We start from the raw sequence: 18,776 nt of genomic DNA on the forward strand, positions 1-18,776 counted from the left end.
TGCAGCAGCAGATAGCTTCTTGCCCCAATACAAGGACATAATCCCATGAGTTGCTGTGCATGAATAATCTGACCCACAAAATGTTACCTATGGGGATAATGAAGCTGAATTTAAAATCTCTTGATTTTGACTCCAGATTTTCCCTCAACTGCAGCCTCTAGGATAAAGGTAAAGGTAAAGGGACCTCTGACCATTAGATCCAGACTGACTCTGGGGTTGCAGTGCTCATCTCGCTTTATTGGCCGAGGGAGCTGGTGTACAGCTTCCGGGTCATGTGGTCAGCATGACTAAGCCGCTTCTGGCGAACCAGAGCAGCGCATGGAAACGCCGTTTACCTTCCTGCCGGAGTGGTACCTATTTATCTACTTGTACTTTGACGTGCTTTTGAACTGCTAGGTTGGCAGGAGCAGGGACCGAGCAACGGGAGCTCACCCCGTCGTGGGGATTCGAACCACCGACCTTCTGATCGGCAAGTCCTAGGCTCTGTGGTTTAACCCACAGCGCCACTCACGTCCCGTCCTCTAGGATACACATTTTCAATTTTGTATTTGTCGGGTTCAAATTCAAAATCATAGGTATACACTTCAAAGCCATGATGTTTGGAGTAGTGCTGGGATCTTCAGAGTTCTATTTTAGCTGTGTGAAACTTCCGAAAGCTCCACACAGAAAGTTTGACGTGAACTAAAAATTCAACGTGCTCTTGCATTGTGTAGACCAAGGGTTCCCAAACTGTGGTCCACGAGCTTTGTTCAGGTGGTCTGCGGTGTCTGTGAAGAAGACTTACCATCCGAATACAATAAAATACAATATAAAGAATAAAAGAAGCAATGAAATACAATTAAAAGTCACACAGAATCAGGCACAGTATATTGCAATTGCTACAGCAGGCGGGGGTAAAAGAATTAAGTTCCCTCAGCAATTTTCAAGCGGTCTGTGGGAGAAAGCAGGTGGGAACCACTGGTATAGACAACAGCATTTTAAAAATATTTATGCTTTTAAAACATTTTCCTACCTGGTCTTTGTTGAAAGTTATCATGCCTTGATAAGCGGCATCTGCAGAGGCAAATATGTGGGGTGGGTTTGAGGAGCGCTTCACGCCGTGGTAAAGCTTGGAGAACTAAACGAAAAAACAGAGGTGTCAAAGCACAACATGTGTGCCATGTAATAAGAAGCCCCACCCACCAGTTAAAAAATAAATGAACAGAAACTTCCCACCCCACTCCCCTGTGCTGCTTGCATTTTTCAATGGGATTGCCGAGTCTGCTATATAAAGGTCAGATTATTTGTCCATCTGGCCTAGTCAGGTGCCCCATCACCTGATTCTTTTTAAGTGGAGAAACCAGAGATTGAAACTTCTGCATGCAACTCATGTGCTGTTCTACTGAGCTACAGTGTCTCAGTTTTAACATGACTCCTAACACTTCACAGTATAATGAAAACAAAGGGCCTGAGGGCAAACAGATTACAGCCGTACCTTGGTTCTTGAACAGAATCCATTCCGAAAGTCTGGTCGACTTCCGAAAATGTTCAGAAACCAAGGCACGGCTTCCAATTGGCTGCAGGAAGCTCCTGCAGCCAATTGGAAGTCGCGGAAGCCACATTGGACATTTGGGTTCCAAAGAACGTTCGCAAACTGGAACACTCACTTCCGGGTTTGGGGCGTTTGGGAGCCAAAACGTTTGAATCGCAAGGTGTTTGAGAACCAAGGTATGACTGTACTGGGTACAGCTTAACTTCATAATTTGATATCCTTTGTTTAGAAACACTTTTGCTTTATTTTGTTTTTATTTAGTAAGAACATTAAAGCCATGTGATGGCCCATTCATGGGCTGGCTGGACGCAGAGGAAAGTTGAGAGGCACCAGCTGGGGAACTCCCAAGGGAAGAACGCTCAAAGTCCAGGGATTGGTGGCAGAACGACAGTGAGTGCTCAGAGGCAGGAGAGGGAGAAGACTGGGAGGAAGAGGTGTCGGAAGTTGAAGAGGTAACAGGGCTTAGTGAGAAGAGAGAGTCTGTGCTAGAGAGAAGATCAGGAGCGGAAGCGGAAGCAGAAGTAGAAGAGGAAGGAGGCCAAAAGGCAGAGAGGGGTCGAGCTAGTGAAGAAGCAAGGGTGTCTCCCTCTCCTGCTCCAATCAGGAGAGGTATTAAGCAGGGGGAGCAAAGGCAGGCACGCCAGCGTAGTCTTGGATTGCTTGGAAAAGACCGGGGAGAGGAGAAGACTTAAGCAGTGGAGGGAAGGCAGGGACTTTCAGTCTCCAGAACTCATAGAGACAAGGCCTACAAAATGAGAGTAGCTGTGCTCATTAGGCCTGTCACACCTGAACAGATCCTGTTTCTTCTATTTATTTGTTATAAATTTATTATTATATTATTATTATTCTAATAAGGAGTTAACCTCACTTGCTCAGTGTGATTTATTGCTGACTTGCTCCCGACAGCCCAGGACTTAGCAAATGTTTACAAAACAATAGGCTGGGTAGCCAAAAGTAGTAAAGGTAAAGGGACCCCTGACCATTAGGTCCAGTTGTGGCCAACTCTGGGGTTGTGGCGCTCCTCTTGCTTTATTGGCTGAGGGAGCCGGCATACATCTTCCAGGTCATGTGGCCAGCATGACTAAGCCGCTTCTGGCAAACCAGAGCAGCGCACGGAAATGACGTTTACCTTCCTGCCAGAGCAGTACCTATTTATCTACTTGCACTTTGACGTGCTTTCGAACTGCTAGGTTGGCAGGAGCAGGGACTGAGCAACGGGAGCTCACCCCGTTGCAAGGATTCGAACCGCCGACCTTCTGATCAGCAAGTCCTAGGCTCTGTGGTTTAACCCACAGTGCCACCCACGTCCCTAGCCAAAAGTAGTAGTGGAAGCTAATTCTGCTTGTGCAAGAATCCCTCCTGACCAGATCCCTCCTATCCATTGCAGCCTCCCATGTCTCTGCACCCTGTCCCTTCAAACTGCTCTTGAGAAGTGGGGGAACATCTGGAAAGAGAATGGGACAAGGCACAGATGGGTGCAGCAGGGGAGAGGCATGTGCCTTGGCTCCCATTAGCAGTTCTTTCCACCATCACAAAGCTCCCACCCTGGATACATTCCCAAGATTCTCTTACCTGCGGAGAATATATGCTGAGATTCTGGAAGGGGTTTAAGGCTATTAAGATATCCCCAACGTAAGTATAAATTTGTAAGTCTGCATAGCGCTTCTGCAACTGATGAATAATTGTCTCCTGAAAACATTGCAAGTTTTACAGTTAAGCAGTATTTTGCAGACAGGAAACTCACCGTAAGTACATCAACTGCAAGAAGCAATAAGCGAAAATCTCAAATGTTATTTGTCATTTATGTCAAATATTGACTTTGCCGTATCAAACCATTTTTCCCAAGGCTCATATCTCCCTTCGAGATAAATCTATAACGGTAGGTCACATTAAAAGCAATAAATCTATCTATTACATTTCAATCATTGCTTGGGTCAGAGAAATAAACTGTACCACACTGGGAATGGAAAGAGACAACAAAAATATATTTACCGCAACTTCCTGATTTATTTATTTAAAAAATCTACACAGTAATATAACATTCAGCTGAATTTCTTGCTATAAGCACAAAACGTACAATGATTTTGCTTACAATTGAGGCATTTTACCTAAGGCTCAAAGTGAAGCCCTTTTACGTGCAATTAATTTCAATTGCCCACTGAAATCAATTGCCACATAAAATGCACTTAGCGCTGGTACGGCTGAGTCCCTGTTTTCTTCTCAACTAAAATAATAAAAATAGTAAAACTAGACAGAGCTAACAAATCTAATTTTCTACCTTTATGCATGTGTGCCAATTTTTATTAGCTGTAGGACCCTGACCACACTTTGATAAAAGGATCACAAACTATGAAAATAAAGTCAGCTCATAAAGTTTTATTGTGTCAAAGCAAACGAATACTTCCCTGATATGAAAATACAGGTTCACGTTCCACATACAGTGGAACCTTGGTTTTTGAACATAATCTATTCCGGAAGACCGTTTGACTTCTGAAACATTTGAAAACCGAGGCACAAAGGGCTGTCAGCAAATTCAACTGAGAAAACTGAAAAACACACAGCAGAAGCCGTTCGACTTCTGAAACGCGTTTGAAAACGGAAGCATTTACTTCCGGGTTTCCGGCGTTCGGGTTCCGAAACATTCGCCAACAGAGTCATTTGAGAACCGAGGTTCCACTGTATATACTGACAGCATCTAGCCCTATTTCTGTTACATGTGTGTCAGGTGGGGCTGTGTAGGTTTTGAATCACTGCCTGGGTGCAGTGGGGAGCAGGATAGAGACCAACAAACTGAAGCTGAACGCTGGCAAGACTTAGGCCCCATAGGTGGGTCCATGGTCTGGGAATTAGGAATTTGCCTAATTTTGGAAGGGGTTGCACCGCCTCTCAAAAAGCAGTTACAGCGGTACCTCGGGTTAAGAACTTAACTCGTTCTGGAGTTCCGTTCTTAACCTGAGGTACCACTTTAGCTAATGGGGCCTCCTGCTGCCGCCGCACGATTCCTGTTCTCATCCTGAGGCAAAGTTCTTAACCTGAGGCACTATTTCTGGGTTAGCGGAGTCTGTAACCTGAAGCGTATGTAACCTGAAGCGTATGTAACCCGAGGTACCACTGTACACAGTCTGGCAGTCTTCTGGATCCATCATTTCCACTGGAGACCCATGTGCAAGGGCAGGTTATCCCTGGTGTAACGGGAGCAATTGTGCCAAGGCCCACGCCTACACGGGGCCCCAGAGATTTATTTATTTATTCAACAGCAAGTCTCTAGTGCTTCTGGAAGGCAGATTAGGAATCAAAATGTGCAACCTGACCAGGATTTTTATCTGGGGGCAAGAGGCAGCAGTGGAGTGGTGCATAGGAGCTAATTCCTGAGGGCCGAAGTGACCTCAACCTCTACCAATAGCATATTTGAGAAGGTCCCACCCCCCAGTTGATGGGCATTGCCATTCAAATGGTGTGTATGCATCATGTCATGTGATCAACTGTGTGGGGCGGGGCTTCCATGCCCTGCCTATTTTATTCAACTTGGCACCCCTGGAGTGCTAGTATGGGAAGAAAGAAAGAAAGAAAGAAAGAAAGAAAGAAAGAAAGAAAGATCTATCCATACATATGTTGAATATGGGTGACACTGTAGTCTAAACCACTGAGTCTCTTGAGTTTGCCGATCGGAAGGTCAGCGGTTCGAATCCCTGCAATGGGGTGAGCTCCCGGTGTTCTGTCCCAGCTCCTGCTAACCTAGCAGTTTGAAAGCATGTCAGAGCAGATAAATAGGTACCACTGCAGCGGAAAGGTAAACAGTGTTTCCATGCGCTCTGGTTTCCGTCACGGTGTCCCGTTGCACCAGAAGCGGTTTAGTCATGCTGGCCACATGACCCAGAAATCTATCTGTAGACAAACACCAGCTCCCTCAGCCTGAAAGCAAGATGAGTGCCGCAACTCCATAGTCGCCTTTGACTGGATTTAACCATCCAGGGGTCATTTACCATACATACATAAAAAGGTAAAGGGACCCCTGACCATTAGGTCCAGTCGTGGGGTTGCGGCGCTCATCTTGCTTTATTGGCCGAGGGAGCTGGCGTGCAGCTTCCGGGTCATGTGGCCAGCAAGACTAAGCCGCTTCTGGCAAACCAGAGCAGCACACAGAAACGCCGTTTACCTTTCCGCTGCAGGGATACCTATTTATCTACTTGTACTCTGATGTGCTTTCGAACTGCTAGGTTGGCAGGAGCTGGGACCGAGCAATGGGAGCTCACCCCGTCACAGGGATTCGAACCACCGACCTTCTGATCGGCAAGTCCTAGGCTCTGTGGTTTAACCCACAGTGCCACCTGCGTCCCACCACCACCAGTTTGCTTGTATGTACATACATACAAGCAAACTGGTGATTGCTTGCTTCATTGTGTTCCGCTGCTTTGGGCAAGACGAATGTGCACATAAAGAAGATCTAGCTTAACTCTTCCCTGCTGCCTGTTTATGCTACACTGCCCCAGCGCCCCACCTTGTGGTCTTCCATGGAAAGGGTTGATCAGGTCTACAACATGCTTAGAAGTGCTGTAGCTCAAGCACTCCTTGGCCATTTCGCTTGGGCCCAACAAATCACACAGTTTAAAGCCAGTTAGTGAGTTCTGTCTATCACACTCCAGCATCACCAAGAAACGGCACCAGTACTGGGTCTGTGCAAACAAAAGCCAGCTCCTTTTTCAACAGCTTTTGCTCAGTTTTCTGAGACAAAGTAAACAGGCTGAAAGAGATGGATATGGGCAACAGGAAGAATATTTCAGGGCAGAGAAAGATGAAAGAAAATGGATCATTCAAGGAGTGGAGGTTAGATCTCTCTGCCTTTTTCCCTGTCCGATAAATTGCCATGTATTTGTAAGCGTGAAAGATCACTGGAGCTACAAGAACCAAGTTTATGTAAGTGGAAAGAGATGTGCATGGTTTGACTAAAGTGGCTATGTTTATAATAGTGATATACTTTTAATGCATAAGCCCCAATGGAAAAGTAGTTCTGAAATATACACCCTCTCTAATCTTGATGTTTGGAGCTGAGCTTCTCATTGCAGCAAGCACAAATAATAATGTAACCTGCTGCCATCCATCATCTGCTTCTCCTGTATAACAGAACAATCTAAATGCTCAGAATATAAATGAACCCCTGATAGGAGATCATAATCATATGACACAGTTTTCTCATTATGTCAGGACTATGAGCAATTAACTTGGTGACATGGCGATATTGTTAGAAATATGAATAATGCCTGGAAGACAAGTGCAAGTGGTAAGACCGAGAACTGAGAATTCATTAACTTGTCATACCTTACCTCATCCAGGACTTCAAGGTTTACCAGATCATCATCTGGAGAGTATTTGTCAGATGCATCAACACGATATGGTCTTCGAGTGTGTATTCGCTCATGCCTGTAAACAAGAGTATCTGTGTGAAATCTCTGTTCCCGTGTAGGTATTTGGCCATAGGCAATGATCACTGAGCTTGTGATTGGCCTAACCCATGGGTAGGCAAACTAAGGCCCAGGGGCCAGATCCAGCCCAATCACCTTCTAAATCCGGCCTGCAGACAGTACGGGAATCAGCGTGTTTTTACATGAGTAGAATGTGTCCTTTTATTTTAAATGCATCTCTGGGTTATTTGTGGGTCATAGGAATTCATTTCCCTGCCCCCCTTCAAAATATAGTCTGGCCCCCCACAAGGTCTGAGGGACAGTGGGCCGGCCCCCTGCTGAAAAATTTGCTGACCCCTGGAGACATACCTGCACTACAGACAGGGCCGATTTTAGGTTTGATGAGGCCCTAAGCTACTGAAGGTAATGGGGCCCTTTTTATGTCCAGCTGTCCTTTGTCAACAACAAATTGTCACTGCTTTTTGTGTTGAATATATGTTGTTGTTGTTGTTGTTGTTGTTGTTGTTTAGTCATTTAGTCGTGTCTGACTCTTCGTGACTCCATGGACCAGAGCACGCCAGGCACTCCTGTCTTCCACTGCTTCCCGAGTTTGGTCAAACTCATGTTGGTAGCTTCGAGAACACTATCCAACCATCTCGTCCTTTGTGGTCCCCTTCTCCTTGTGCCCTCCATCTTTCCCAGCATCAGGGTCTTTACCAGGAAGTCTTCTCTTCTCATGAGGTGGCCAAAGTATTGGAGCCTCAGCTTCAGGATCTGTCCTTCCAGTGAGCACTTAGGGCTGATTTCCTTAAGAATGGAGAGGTCTGATCTTCTTGCAGTCCATGGGACTCTCAAGAGTCTCCTCCAGCACCAAAATTCAAAATATGCTATATGGTAATTTATGGACCGATCACTGCAGATGGTGACAGCAGTCACGAAATTAAAACACGCCTGCTTCTTGGGAGAAAAGCAATGACAAACCTAGACAGCATCCTAAAAAGTAGAGACATCACTTTGCCAACAAAGGTCCGTATAGTAAAAGCTATGGTTTTCCCAGTAGTGATGTATGGAAGTGAGAGCTGGACCATAAAGAAGGCTGATCGCCGAAGAATTGATGCTTTTGAATTATGGTGCTGGAGGAGACTCTTGAGAGTCCCATGGACTGCAAGAAGATCAAACCTATCCATTCTTAAGGAAATCAGCCCTGAGTGCTCACTGGAAGGACAGATCCTGAAGCTGAGGCTCCAGTACTTTGGCCACCTCATGAGAAGAGAAGACTCCCTGGAAAAGACCCTGATGTTGGGAAAGATGGAGGGCACAAGGAGAAGGGGACAACAGAGGATGAGATGGTTGGATGGTATTCTCGAAGCTACCAGCATGAGTTTGTCCAAACTGCGGGAGGCAGTGGAGGACAGAAGTGCCTGGCGTGCTCTGGTCCATGGGGTCACGAAGAGTCGGACACGACTAAACGACTAAACAACAACAACAATTTATGGCCCTAAAAGGTCCATACACAACATAAAACACTGTTGCTATATGTAGGTTCTATTTTATTTGTTTTTTTATCTTATATTTTGGAAATGTACATCTAGGGTATTTTTTCCCTTTAAATTTTTTTGGGGGGCTCAAGAGAGTGGGGCCCTAAGCTATAGCTTGTTTAGCTTATACGTAAATCCAGCACTGACTACAGACCTGAAGATGCTTAAAAGCCATTCCCTCTCCTCATGGGGTGCTAGTAACTGAAGTTCTGTGAGGGAAACAACTGGTCTCTCCCCTACAGATGATATATAGCACTCATCAATCTACTTTTACTAGGATCTTTTGGAAGAAAATAAAACAACTAGATTGGTACAAATATACATTTGTAGTGCAAATACACAAAAATACATGTTATACAAGAAAAGGGTTTATAAAACTCAATGCATCTACTGGGAACAACTGCACAAAACACACACATGTTTTACCCAAGCAAATCAAAAAACAATTTTTAAAAAGGAATAGCTAAGGTATGAAAATATAGACTGCATACATTATCCATTGTATGATAGTAAGTTCCTGTGCACAACATGTTTACTAACAAGTGTCCTTGCATCCCAATAAGTCATTCTAGAGTTCACTATATGTCTTTGGTGTCCTTGCTGCTGTCACTGGGACACTCATTCCTTCTTAATAGCATGCATTAAATCTTTAAATCATTATGGTGTGACCACCTGATAGATTATCCAAACGTTTGCAGTCTCCGTAAAATGAAATAAAATGAGATAAGGATATGTTGCAGCAGTCCATCCTGAATCCAGGAGATAAAATGGGCAAGAAGGTTGTGATCCTATGCATTCATCCTAGACAGAAAAGTCCCATTTAACTTAAGTGGGGCTTAGAATCATAGAATTGTAGAGTTGGAAGGGTCCACGAGGATCATCTAGTTCAACCCCTTGCAATGCAGGAATCTTTTTGCCCGGTGTGGGTGACTTGTCACCGTTCTACACATTGTGCAAATGAGATTGTAGAATTGTGGGCCATACCGCTCTAGACAGCTGGTGTAATGCCATATTTTTAATGCCTGTGCCAACGTAAAAAAATTATCTGCATATTGTAAGACCACACGCCAGGGAGAAGTCTATTCTAAAACTTTACCATTGATATGCTACATGCAAGAAAAATGTTACATGGAGGACTACTCACACGTTTCACTCCCACTTTGCAATCTGAAGTGGTGCAGCCCAAAATTTTGCCGCTTAAGTCTACTTGCCATGTAACTCTATGCAAGAATGGCTAATACTGTCAATAAAACACACCCAACACTACACTATGTAGCAGCAAGTCTTTCAATAGAGAACCAAGTATAAAATTCTGTTTTTTCCCCCAGTCATTCCATCTTGGTGTAAGTTAGTTCCACTTCCGCATACACACTTGAAGTCACTTCTAGCTAGTCACATTCCTTCTCCCTCATACATGCATTGTGCAATCTGAATGTAACCATGACCAGGGCTATAGTCAAAAATCAAGAGAATTTACCCTGTTACCTCTATGTCTGCCAAAGCGTCGTCTTGCATGGCCCTAGAACTTGTCCAAGATGACATTTCTGAATCACAACTGCTAGGACATGCTAAATTCCAAGAGCGTTCAGCCAGCTTCTCCTTGCAGCTTAAATTATCACCTCTGAGTTACAGAATTAGAAGCAGAGACATACTGCCCCATAACCCCCATATAATCTGATTACATGGGAGGAATCTTTGGAAATGCCAACAAATACCTTTTGCTTTTAAATAGGATGTCCTAATTTATCAAACTGTAAGGCCAGAATTTTTTTTAACAGTATTGGTAGTACAGTATGGTACAACACAGTGTACCTGCTGTACATGCAAAAGCCCGAGGGGCTTAATTCCAGCGTCCAATATAACCAAAGCGTAGAATGCAATGCACCCACTGAGATACAACAGCATCCTGCTGGGTACCATTTAGAATTGATCCTCAATGACACTCTGACAGATTGCTCCTGTGTACGACTTCCTGTACAGAACGCAGTAGCAATCTGATAAGGCTGGGGTAATAGCATGCAAACCAAACAGAACAATGGTAAGACCTTTCAGGGCATTGAAAGATATGCAATGTAATGCATAGACAATATACTGGCCTTATTTCCAAACAGAAAAGACACTCTGCTTTTTATAGTTGGGTTGGGGTGTGTGTGTGTGTACAGTGGTACCTCTGGTTACGTACTTAATTCGTTCCAGAGGTCCGTTCTTAACCTGAAACTGTTCTTAACCTGAAGCACCACCTTAGCTAATGTGGCCTCCCGCTGCCACCCCCGCGCGATTTCTGTTCTCATCCTGAAGCAAAGTTCTTAACCCGAGGTACTATTTCTGGGTTAGCGGAGTCTGTAACCTGAAGCGTATGTAACCTGAAGCGTATGTAACCCAAGGTACCACTGTATGTGTGTGTATATATACATGCATACAGCGAATGACTTATAAAATTGCACAAAGCAACAGCAACTCAAAACAGAACAAATGCCATGAGTAATTCAATAGAAAAACGAATGTTTTTTTCTCTCTCTATTGAATTGCTCATGAATGTTTTGGGACAGAGTGATTTTTGCAGCTGTTGTTAAAGTTGCAAAACAATGAGGCCCGGGAAGGAGCAACAAAGAAATTTCTGAAACAACGGTGGGATATCAGCTCCGCCCAAGGCATGATGGAGAACAGCAACAGCTGGGAAAGTATAGACATAACATTTTACAAGGACAGGTAAAAACACCACGGAGAGAATAATTGCCACACACAGGAAGAACAAGGATATAGTTTTGAGTGCCTCACTTGTAGTTCCATAAATCATTTAATGGAACGAATGGAAGTTACTAATATTGCAGTTGTATAAGGGATTATTATTTTGACCAGAATGTAATTGAAATTAATAAGATTTGGAAGGCAGAAATAAAGCACATATGACTCTAAACAACTCCACATACATGTGTTGTCCAAATTGCATTTCACAATTTCCCCTTCATCTCCTACACCACGAGCAACTGTATGGCACCCATGCTTTATTGATCAGAAATTGCAAGTTGCCTTTCAACAAGGAGTGAAAGGGGAAAGAGTGGTTTCGCAACTTGATTGGGCGTATTTTGCATTAATGGTTCTGAGTTTTTGTTTCAGTCATAGTCAAGGTTTATTTCTGACCACCAAAGTGCCTATTAGCATCCCATTTGTTTCAACGGGCTCATTTGAAGCATGATTACATGCATAAAAGGTGTCAGGGAGATTTAAAAACAACAACACACAATCAATTAGAAACATTTAAAAGCTTTTTGTTGGTGGACCCTAAACCTCCCTCAGATACACTATGAAAAGCAAAGCAACAAGATAAGAAGCTTAGCTAATTGGCATAATGCAACTACTTACTGGTGAGCACAATTTTTAAAAAGATACAAATTCATGGCCAATATCTTTAAATAAACCCAGGCATTGTGTGTTCTATTGTCTTTGACGCTCATCGATGTTGAACATTTACCAATCTGCAGGTTCTCGGCTGTGCGCAGGTCAGTGTAATGTGCTTAGGTTCAATGCAAAAATTTTTAAAAACTGAACTTGAGGTGGCAATAGAGCACTTGGAAGCAATTGCACTTTTGAGCCACGTGGTCAGACACAGATGCTAGGTTTTTCTGTACAAAGGCCAACCTGTGGTAAGAGGCTAGGTGTCAGGGACTGGACTGAAGAGGGGGAGGAGTGGTGGGGGACTGCCCCCTTCTTTTCATCATCATCATCATCATCATCACTTTTTAAATTTGTATACCGTCTTTCTATCTTACAATACTCAAGGCGGTTTACAAGCTGAAGAAACAAAAAATGTGCATCTTACAACAATCTAATGCAATACAAAAATGTGATAATAAAACTTTAAAATAGGCAACCTACATCAAAAAAGTAACATTCAACAATCACTAGAATAGTATTAAATAATAATATGTAAAAGTTGAACAGAAATCCACTCAGCAGTTACAATAAATAACTCTAATCAATAAAACAAGGGCAAACCACAGTGCACAACACAATACAATACAAAATGAGAAGCAGAGACTGGAGGGTGGGGCAAGGCAGGTGGAAGGAAGCCTTGCCTGATGGAGTCTCTCCCCTCACAGTTCTTCCTGCAGGACCAGCTCCCTTATGAGGAGTCCCAGGGCCAGGGGGTGGGGCAAGGCAGGTGGGGTAGCATCCAGAGAGGAGGAAGGCAGTCTTGATTTACAGCAGGGCTTGGAGGAAGGTAACGGCTCAGACGCGGGACGCGGGTGGCGCTGTGGGTAAAAGCCTCAGCGCCTAGGGCTTGCCGATCGAAAGGTCGGCGGTTCGAATCCCCGCGGCGGGGTGCGCTCCCGCTGCTCGGTCCCAGCGCCTGCCAACCTAGCAGTTCGAAAGCACGTCAAAGTGCAAGTAGATAAATAGGTACCGCTTACTAGCGGGAAGGTAAACGGCGTTCCGTGTGCTGCGCTGGCTCGCCAGATGCAGCTTGTCACGCTGGCCACGTGACCCGGAAGTGTCTGCGGACAGCGCTGGCCCCCGGCCTATAGAGTGAGATGGGCGCACAACCCTAGAGTCTGTCAAGACTGGCCCGTACGGGCAGGGGTACCTTTACCTTTACCTTTAACGGCTCAGAGATAGATGAACATAGAGTTATGCAGTGTTAGGAGAAGGGGGAGGGGAGACAGAGCAGCTAGCTGACATGTCTTATGGACAGTATAACCGACCCCCCCTTCTCCCAAAACATGGCGTTCGTTAAGGGTGCAAGAACAAAGAGTAGAGACAATTGTCCATGAATGGATGCCGTAGAAGCAGGTGTTGTTGCTAGAGGGGAAGTGTGGCGATCACACAGGGTCCCCGGACGTTTGGCGGTCTATTGATCCCTGTGCCACCACTGCGCTCGCTTCCCCGCTTCCACCAACCCGTTTCTCTCGGGTACACACTGAGTCCAGACAGTTGTTAACATTAAATCAAATAAGCAAGTTTATTTTATAAGCATGAACAAGTTTATGGTTTCTTAATCGGTTTCTTAATCTTAGTTTCTTTACTGGCCTATACCTTCCTAATAACTTCTAACTGATTATCCCAATTGTCTATCGGGCTCCTCCTAAAAGTTCCTCTCACTCTCTCACATCAGAACTAGACCAACCCACAGACTTATCCTCCCTCTTCCTTCTCCAACTCCCAACTGACTTCCCAACAGCTCCAACTCTAACTCTATCTCCTCCCCTTGGGTTCCCACTGGCCAATCACTTCACACTCATTTAACCCTTTCCTTATGACCCACCTAGGAGGGCAAACGCCACAGGAAGGGGCAGGAGCTCAGCGCGAGCAACTCCATTATGGAGGAATGGCTGGAATTCTTTGTCTTTACTATGATGCCTGAATAAATCATATGTAAGAATCAATCATCTCGTTTCCTCCCTGCCTCTTGGCGCTATGGGGGTGAGGGTGGGGGTGGGGGTGGGGAGAGGGTTCCTCAAGCCTGACACTAGAGCAAGTTGGTCACAGGAGAGGCTATTTCAACAGCCAACAGGACTCTTTGCTCGTAGAAGTAGGCAGTTCGGTGGCATACTGATCATCCCAGGTTAAATTTCCCCTGAGTCATGAGTGAGAAAGGGAACACAGTAATAATATCTGACCCCTTCATCCCACGCCAATTTCAACCAGTCCCTGCCACAGTTACTTTGGCAGGAAGCACAAGAGCATAAATAAGAGACCTGCTGGATCAGACCAAAGATCCATCTAATCATAAAAATAGCTCAGCTGGTAAAGCTTGAGACCCCCTTAATCTCAGGGTCTTGAGTTTGAGCCCCGCATAGGGCGGATGATTCCTGCCTTGCAGGGGGTTGGACTAGATGACCCTTGTGGCCCCTTCCATTTCCACCATTCTGTTTGCACAGTAGTCAACCAGGCGGCTATAGGAAGCCACCAAGCAGGACCTAAGCACAAGCGCACTCTGTTAGAATTCCTGCTTCATGATTGCAGTCATGGGATTGTTGTCTTTCACATGACGGTATATGTTTTGACTCCACAGAGTGGGAAGTGACAGAGACAGGATGTCTGTGTTACTGTGTTCTGTGAAGTGGGACTATTGTCCTTTGTTTTTTCTCTCTTTGCTGTCTGATGCTAGAGAGAGAGGGAGCCATGTTGCAGTGCTCCGTGTGTGTATATATGTAAATAGATTAGCCAAAATGCTGAGCTGCTGAGGTCTGTCATGGGAGTTGCAAAGACTCTCTAAGTATGCCGGTGTCGGTTGGCATCGGTCGCTGTGATGTTTGGGCTGAAGAAAGCTTTTGAAGCTCCAAAACGATTGACCAGGAGGGAGAGAACATGCCAGCCGGGCATGTGTCTCTGCCAGGGTCCTACTCGAGTGTAGGGCTGAACTCCTGACACACTCTCCCCACGGGTGATTGCCAGCAAATGGCATTCAGAAATGTACTGAAGATCCTTCACATCCAACACAGAAGATAAAACATAACCACCATAACTAGTAGCCAGTTTTACCCCACCATGCATAATTTTATACAACTCTATCTTGTCCCCCTCTTACTCGCTGTTTCTCTAAACTAAAAAGCTCCAAATTCGTAATCTGAGTAGGTCTTTTTTAAAAAAAGTTTTTATTGTTAAAATAATTCAGCATTAATACACACATATTGCGAATATACAAACATACATTTCATACAATCCTTAAAAATGTTCAAACATACCTACACGCAATCCCACAGATAATTCCTTTTCCCATCACCATCCACCACCCCTCACCCCACCTTTGTGTTAGACTTCCAATCTACTCAATTGCAATTTCTTTCCACTTCTACTACTTTCTTTCACACACCTTTAACCTAATTTCATGCTTCTTTTTCTATTACACATTGTTATCCATCTTATTTAGTATTCCAGTATTTAAAACGGAACTTGTTTATTCTAATAGGAGTTCTGATTTTTCAATATAGTTTTGCAAATATCCTTTAAACACCTTCCAGTCCCTGTCTATCTTCCCTTTTGAGATCCTTCCAATTTCTCTCATTGTTTTGGATATATTGTAGTACTCCAATAATTTGGCAAGCCACTCTCTATTTTTGTCGGTCGAATACCACTTTTCCAATTTTTCGCAATCAATAGCCTTGCGGCTACTGTTGCGCATAAATATAATGTCTTGTCTTCTTCCTTTAGACTTCTTCCTGAGTAGGTCTTCTCCTCTTGATCATTTCAGTTTCCTGTCTCTGAATGGCTCTATTCTCCTTAGATGAAATATTCTGTAAATTAAGAATTATTTGCTCTAATCTGCTCTCACCAAGACCATCCTGTGCCAGCTCAGTTGAAACAGAGAAGCCTTGCATTGTTTCTGGGACATGGTTAGGCATTGGTGAAGTTTCTAGGGGAAAGGCATTTCAGAGCCAAGGGGTACCCACTGAGAACGACTCCCAAGATGCCTTTGCAATCCTTACTTGGTGCACGGATGGGCTGCAAGTGTTGTGTTTGGATTGAGGGTACATTATATTCACAGCCTTTTTATACTAAGCCATTTCTAATTGCTGAGTTGGCTTGCAAATGAACTACTTTTCCGAATAAATAGAAAACTCCCACTGTGCTTCCCCCCCAGGGCAATGGGAAATGTCAGTTTTATTACTGAAGACTTAAAAAGAAAACCAACCTAAAAGCACATGCTGCTAAGAAAACTTCTTAGTCAAATATGAGAAAAGGGGGAGTATCTATTGCATTTGTTTCTCTGTGCATGTTGTACTCAGAAGGACAATACTGGAAGTATAACAACAAATTTGCTTCATGTTCATCTGCTGGTCTTATCAGTTTTTGCCTATTAGTCTGGGTATTGCTAAAACCAAAGAACCACCGACTCCAGCAAGCACCAGACCAGCCATGTCGGACCAAAATGGAAGATGAAGACAATAATGGAAAAATTCAGCTTTGTGCAAGCTGCTTCACTATTGCTGAATCATAATGTCACAGATGGTGTCGTAAGTGGTAATAAGATTAAAGAAGAAGAATTGATGCTTTTGAATTATGGTGCTGGAGGAGACTCTTGAGAGTCCCATGAACTGCAAGAAGATCAAAACTATCCATTCTGAAGGAAATCAGCCCTGAGTGCTGACTGGAAGGACAGATCGTGAAGCTGAAGCTCCAATACTTTGGCCACCTCATGAGAAGAGAAGACTCCCTGGAAAAGACCCTGATGTTGGGAAAGATGGAGGTCACAAGGAGAAGGGGACGACAGAGGACGAGATGGTTGGACAGTGTTCTCGAAGCTACTAACATGAGTTTGACCAAATTGCAGGAGGCAGTGGAAGACAGGAGTGCCTGGCGTGCTCTGGTCCATGGGGTCACGAAGAGCTGGACATGACTAAATGACTAAACAACAAGAAGATTTAAGAAAGAGAACAACCAATTGGCATGGGCTTGGCAGCCCACTAAAGGGCTGACACCCCCTGATACACACACAGTGCCGCCACACTTTGTATTCTTCTTCTGCCACTGCTGCCATGGAAGCAGCAGCAGCAGCAGCAACACCACCTATCAACCTCCTTGCCAAAACCCCTGGGTGTTGTTTTAGCAGTGGGGCGGGGAGACAGTGCCACTTTTTGAATAGGAGGGGAGCCAAGCCTGGCTTCTGTTCACAATGCCCCCGGCCCAACGTTGCCCTCAGTTCTGCCCTCTCTGTTCTCAACTTTCACATGTTGGGCAGGGAAGGTCTGGTGGGAGGGGCGGTTCGCTCACATTTGCTCAAACAGGAAGAGACATTTCTGTGCAATCAAGGATCCTTGGAAAGGGCTACAATTTTCTGTGAAAGTGGAGCTGTAATACACATGCATGTTGGGTGGGATAACAACCATACACACAGAGCTGTATTAAGACCTTCAGAGGTCCTAAGCCCCCATATAACTGGGCATGTTGTGCGGATGCCTGATTATCATCTACCAAAGCAACTACTCTATTCCGAACTTAAAAATGGAAAGTGTGATGCTGGTGGTCAACAAAAGAGGTTCAAATACTCTCTCAAGGCAAATTTTTAAAAAATGTAGTATAAACACTGACAATTGGGAAACACTGGCCCGCGAGCGTTCCAATTGGAGAACAGCTTTTACCAAAGGTGTCATGGGCTTTGAAGACGCTCAAACTCAGGACGCAAGGGAGAAATGTGCTAAGAGGAAGGCACGCTTGGCAAAGCTACACCGTGATCAACTCCCACCCAGAAAGCAATGTCTCCACCGTGGAAGGATGTGTGGATCCAGAATTGGCCTCCACAGTCACTTACGGACTCCTTGTTAAAACCGTGTTTATGGAAGACAATCTTACTTGGCTACGAGTGATCGCCAAAGAAAAGAAGAAAAGAACAATTTTTAAAAGGTAAGGGAACTCAGTTCCCGCATATATATATGACAACAACCCTGCCCACAACTCCCTGGAAACTTACTAACTTTACCATGTTGCTAACTTTACCACTGTCAACACATGGATATCACTTTTTCTCTCTCTGGTTGCTTCCACTAAACTGCCCTCTAATCTTCTGGTCTGGCCCAAACTATTCCCAATACTGGGTAGAGTAGAACAACACTTAGGAATGGGGTGAATAACAAGGTCTCAGACAAATTTCTCCTCCAATCAATTATGATTTTACTTAACGATTTGGGAAGACAAGGTAAACTTTTGACCCTCTTATGAATAGCTTCCTGTGTACTGGAAGAACTGGAGTATTGCCCTCTATTTTCTGGCGAAAGGAAATTTACTAAGCCACATTTCCCAAAGACACATTTTGCCCTAGAGTTATTGCCAGCATACACCTCATTTTCCTCCTACCTACATTGCCTTTTCCCTATGAAGGTTAACAAAGAATTCCCTCTATTTATATGAAGAATAGCAACAGTCTGATCCACATTCTTTCTTTCTCTGAAAAGATGGAATTGCAACACTGAACAAGGAAAATCTTCAGCACAGTGGGAGCAGAATAGACCTGGTGACCTCAATTACAGCAGCAATACCAAACTTTCAGTGCAGTTCAAATGCTGACTAGGTCAGTACAATCACGGCAGAGAGCTCTGTTCTTGAGTATATTTCAGAGGAGTCATAATGACAACACTGGCACAACCTTAATTGCAACATCACACATGCCACGACTACAATAAGAATCTGTGTAATCATTAGCATTTACAATGTAATCAGCCTGCAAAATGGTTGCTTCCTTGCCCACAGTAGGTTTTACAGGTCTGCAATCTGTCCCCTGGTATTCGCCCAGACAATGTGTGGAGGAAACTGCATTTTAAAACCACATTCAATTCTGCACACCCATCATTTTACAACCCAATTGCTATTCCT

General features: G+C 44.3%; 1 protein-coding gene across 1 annotated transcript in view; it reads right to left on the reverse strand.

The window, feature by feature from the left end:
* MYO3B (myosin IIIB) overlaps positions 1-18,776 on the reverse strand; it is a 259,294-nt gene that overhangs the window by 158,381 nt on the left and 82,137 nt on the right. Inside the window, exons 10-12 of the mRNA XM_053375945.1 lie at positions 6,853-6,949; positions 3,104-3,220; positions 1,013-1,117 (exon numbers count right to left, since the gene is read on the reverse strand). Coding sequence (XP_053231920.1) covers positions 1,013-1,117; positions 3,104-3,220; positions 6,853-6,949 — 319 coding nt within the window. The remainder of the gene's footprint in view (positions 1-1,012; positions 1,118-3,103; positions 3,221-6,852; positions 6,950-18,776) is intronic.

Source organism: Podarcis raffonei, chromosome 1 (genome assembly GCF_027172205.1).
Source record: "Podarcis raffonei isolate rPodRaf1 chromosome 1, rPodRaf1.pri, whole genome shotgun sequence".
Lineage (NCBI taxonomy): Eukaryota > Metazoa > Chordata > Lepidosauria > Squamata > Lacertidae > Podarcis > Podarcis raffonei.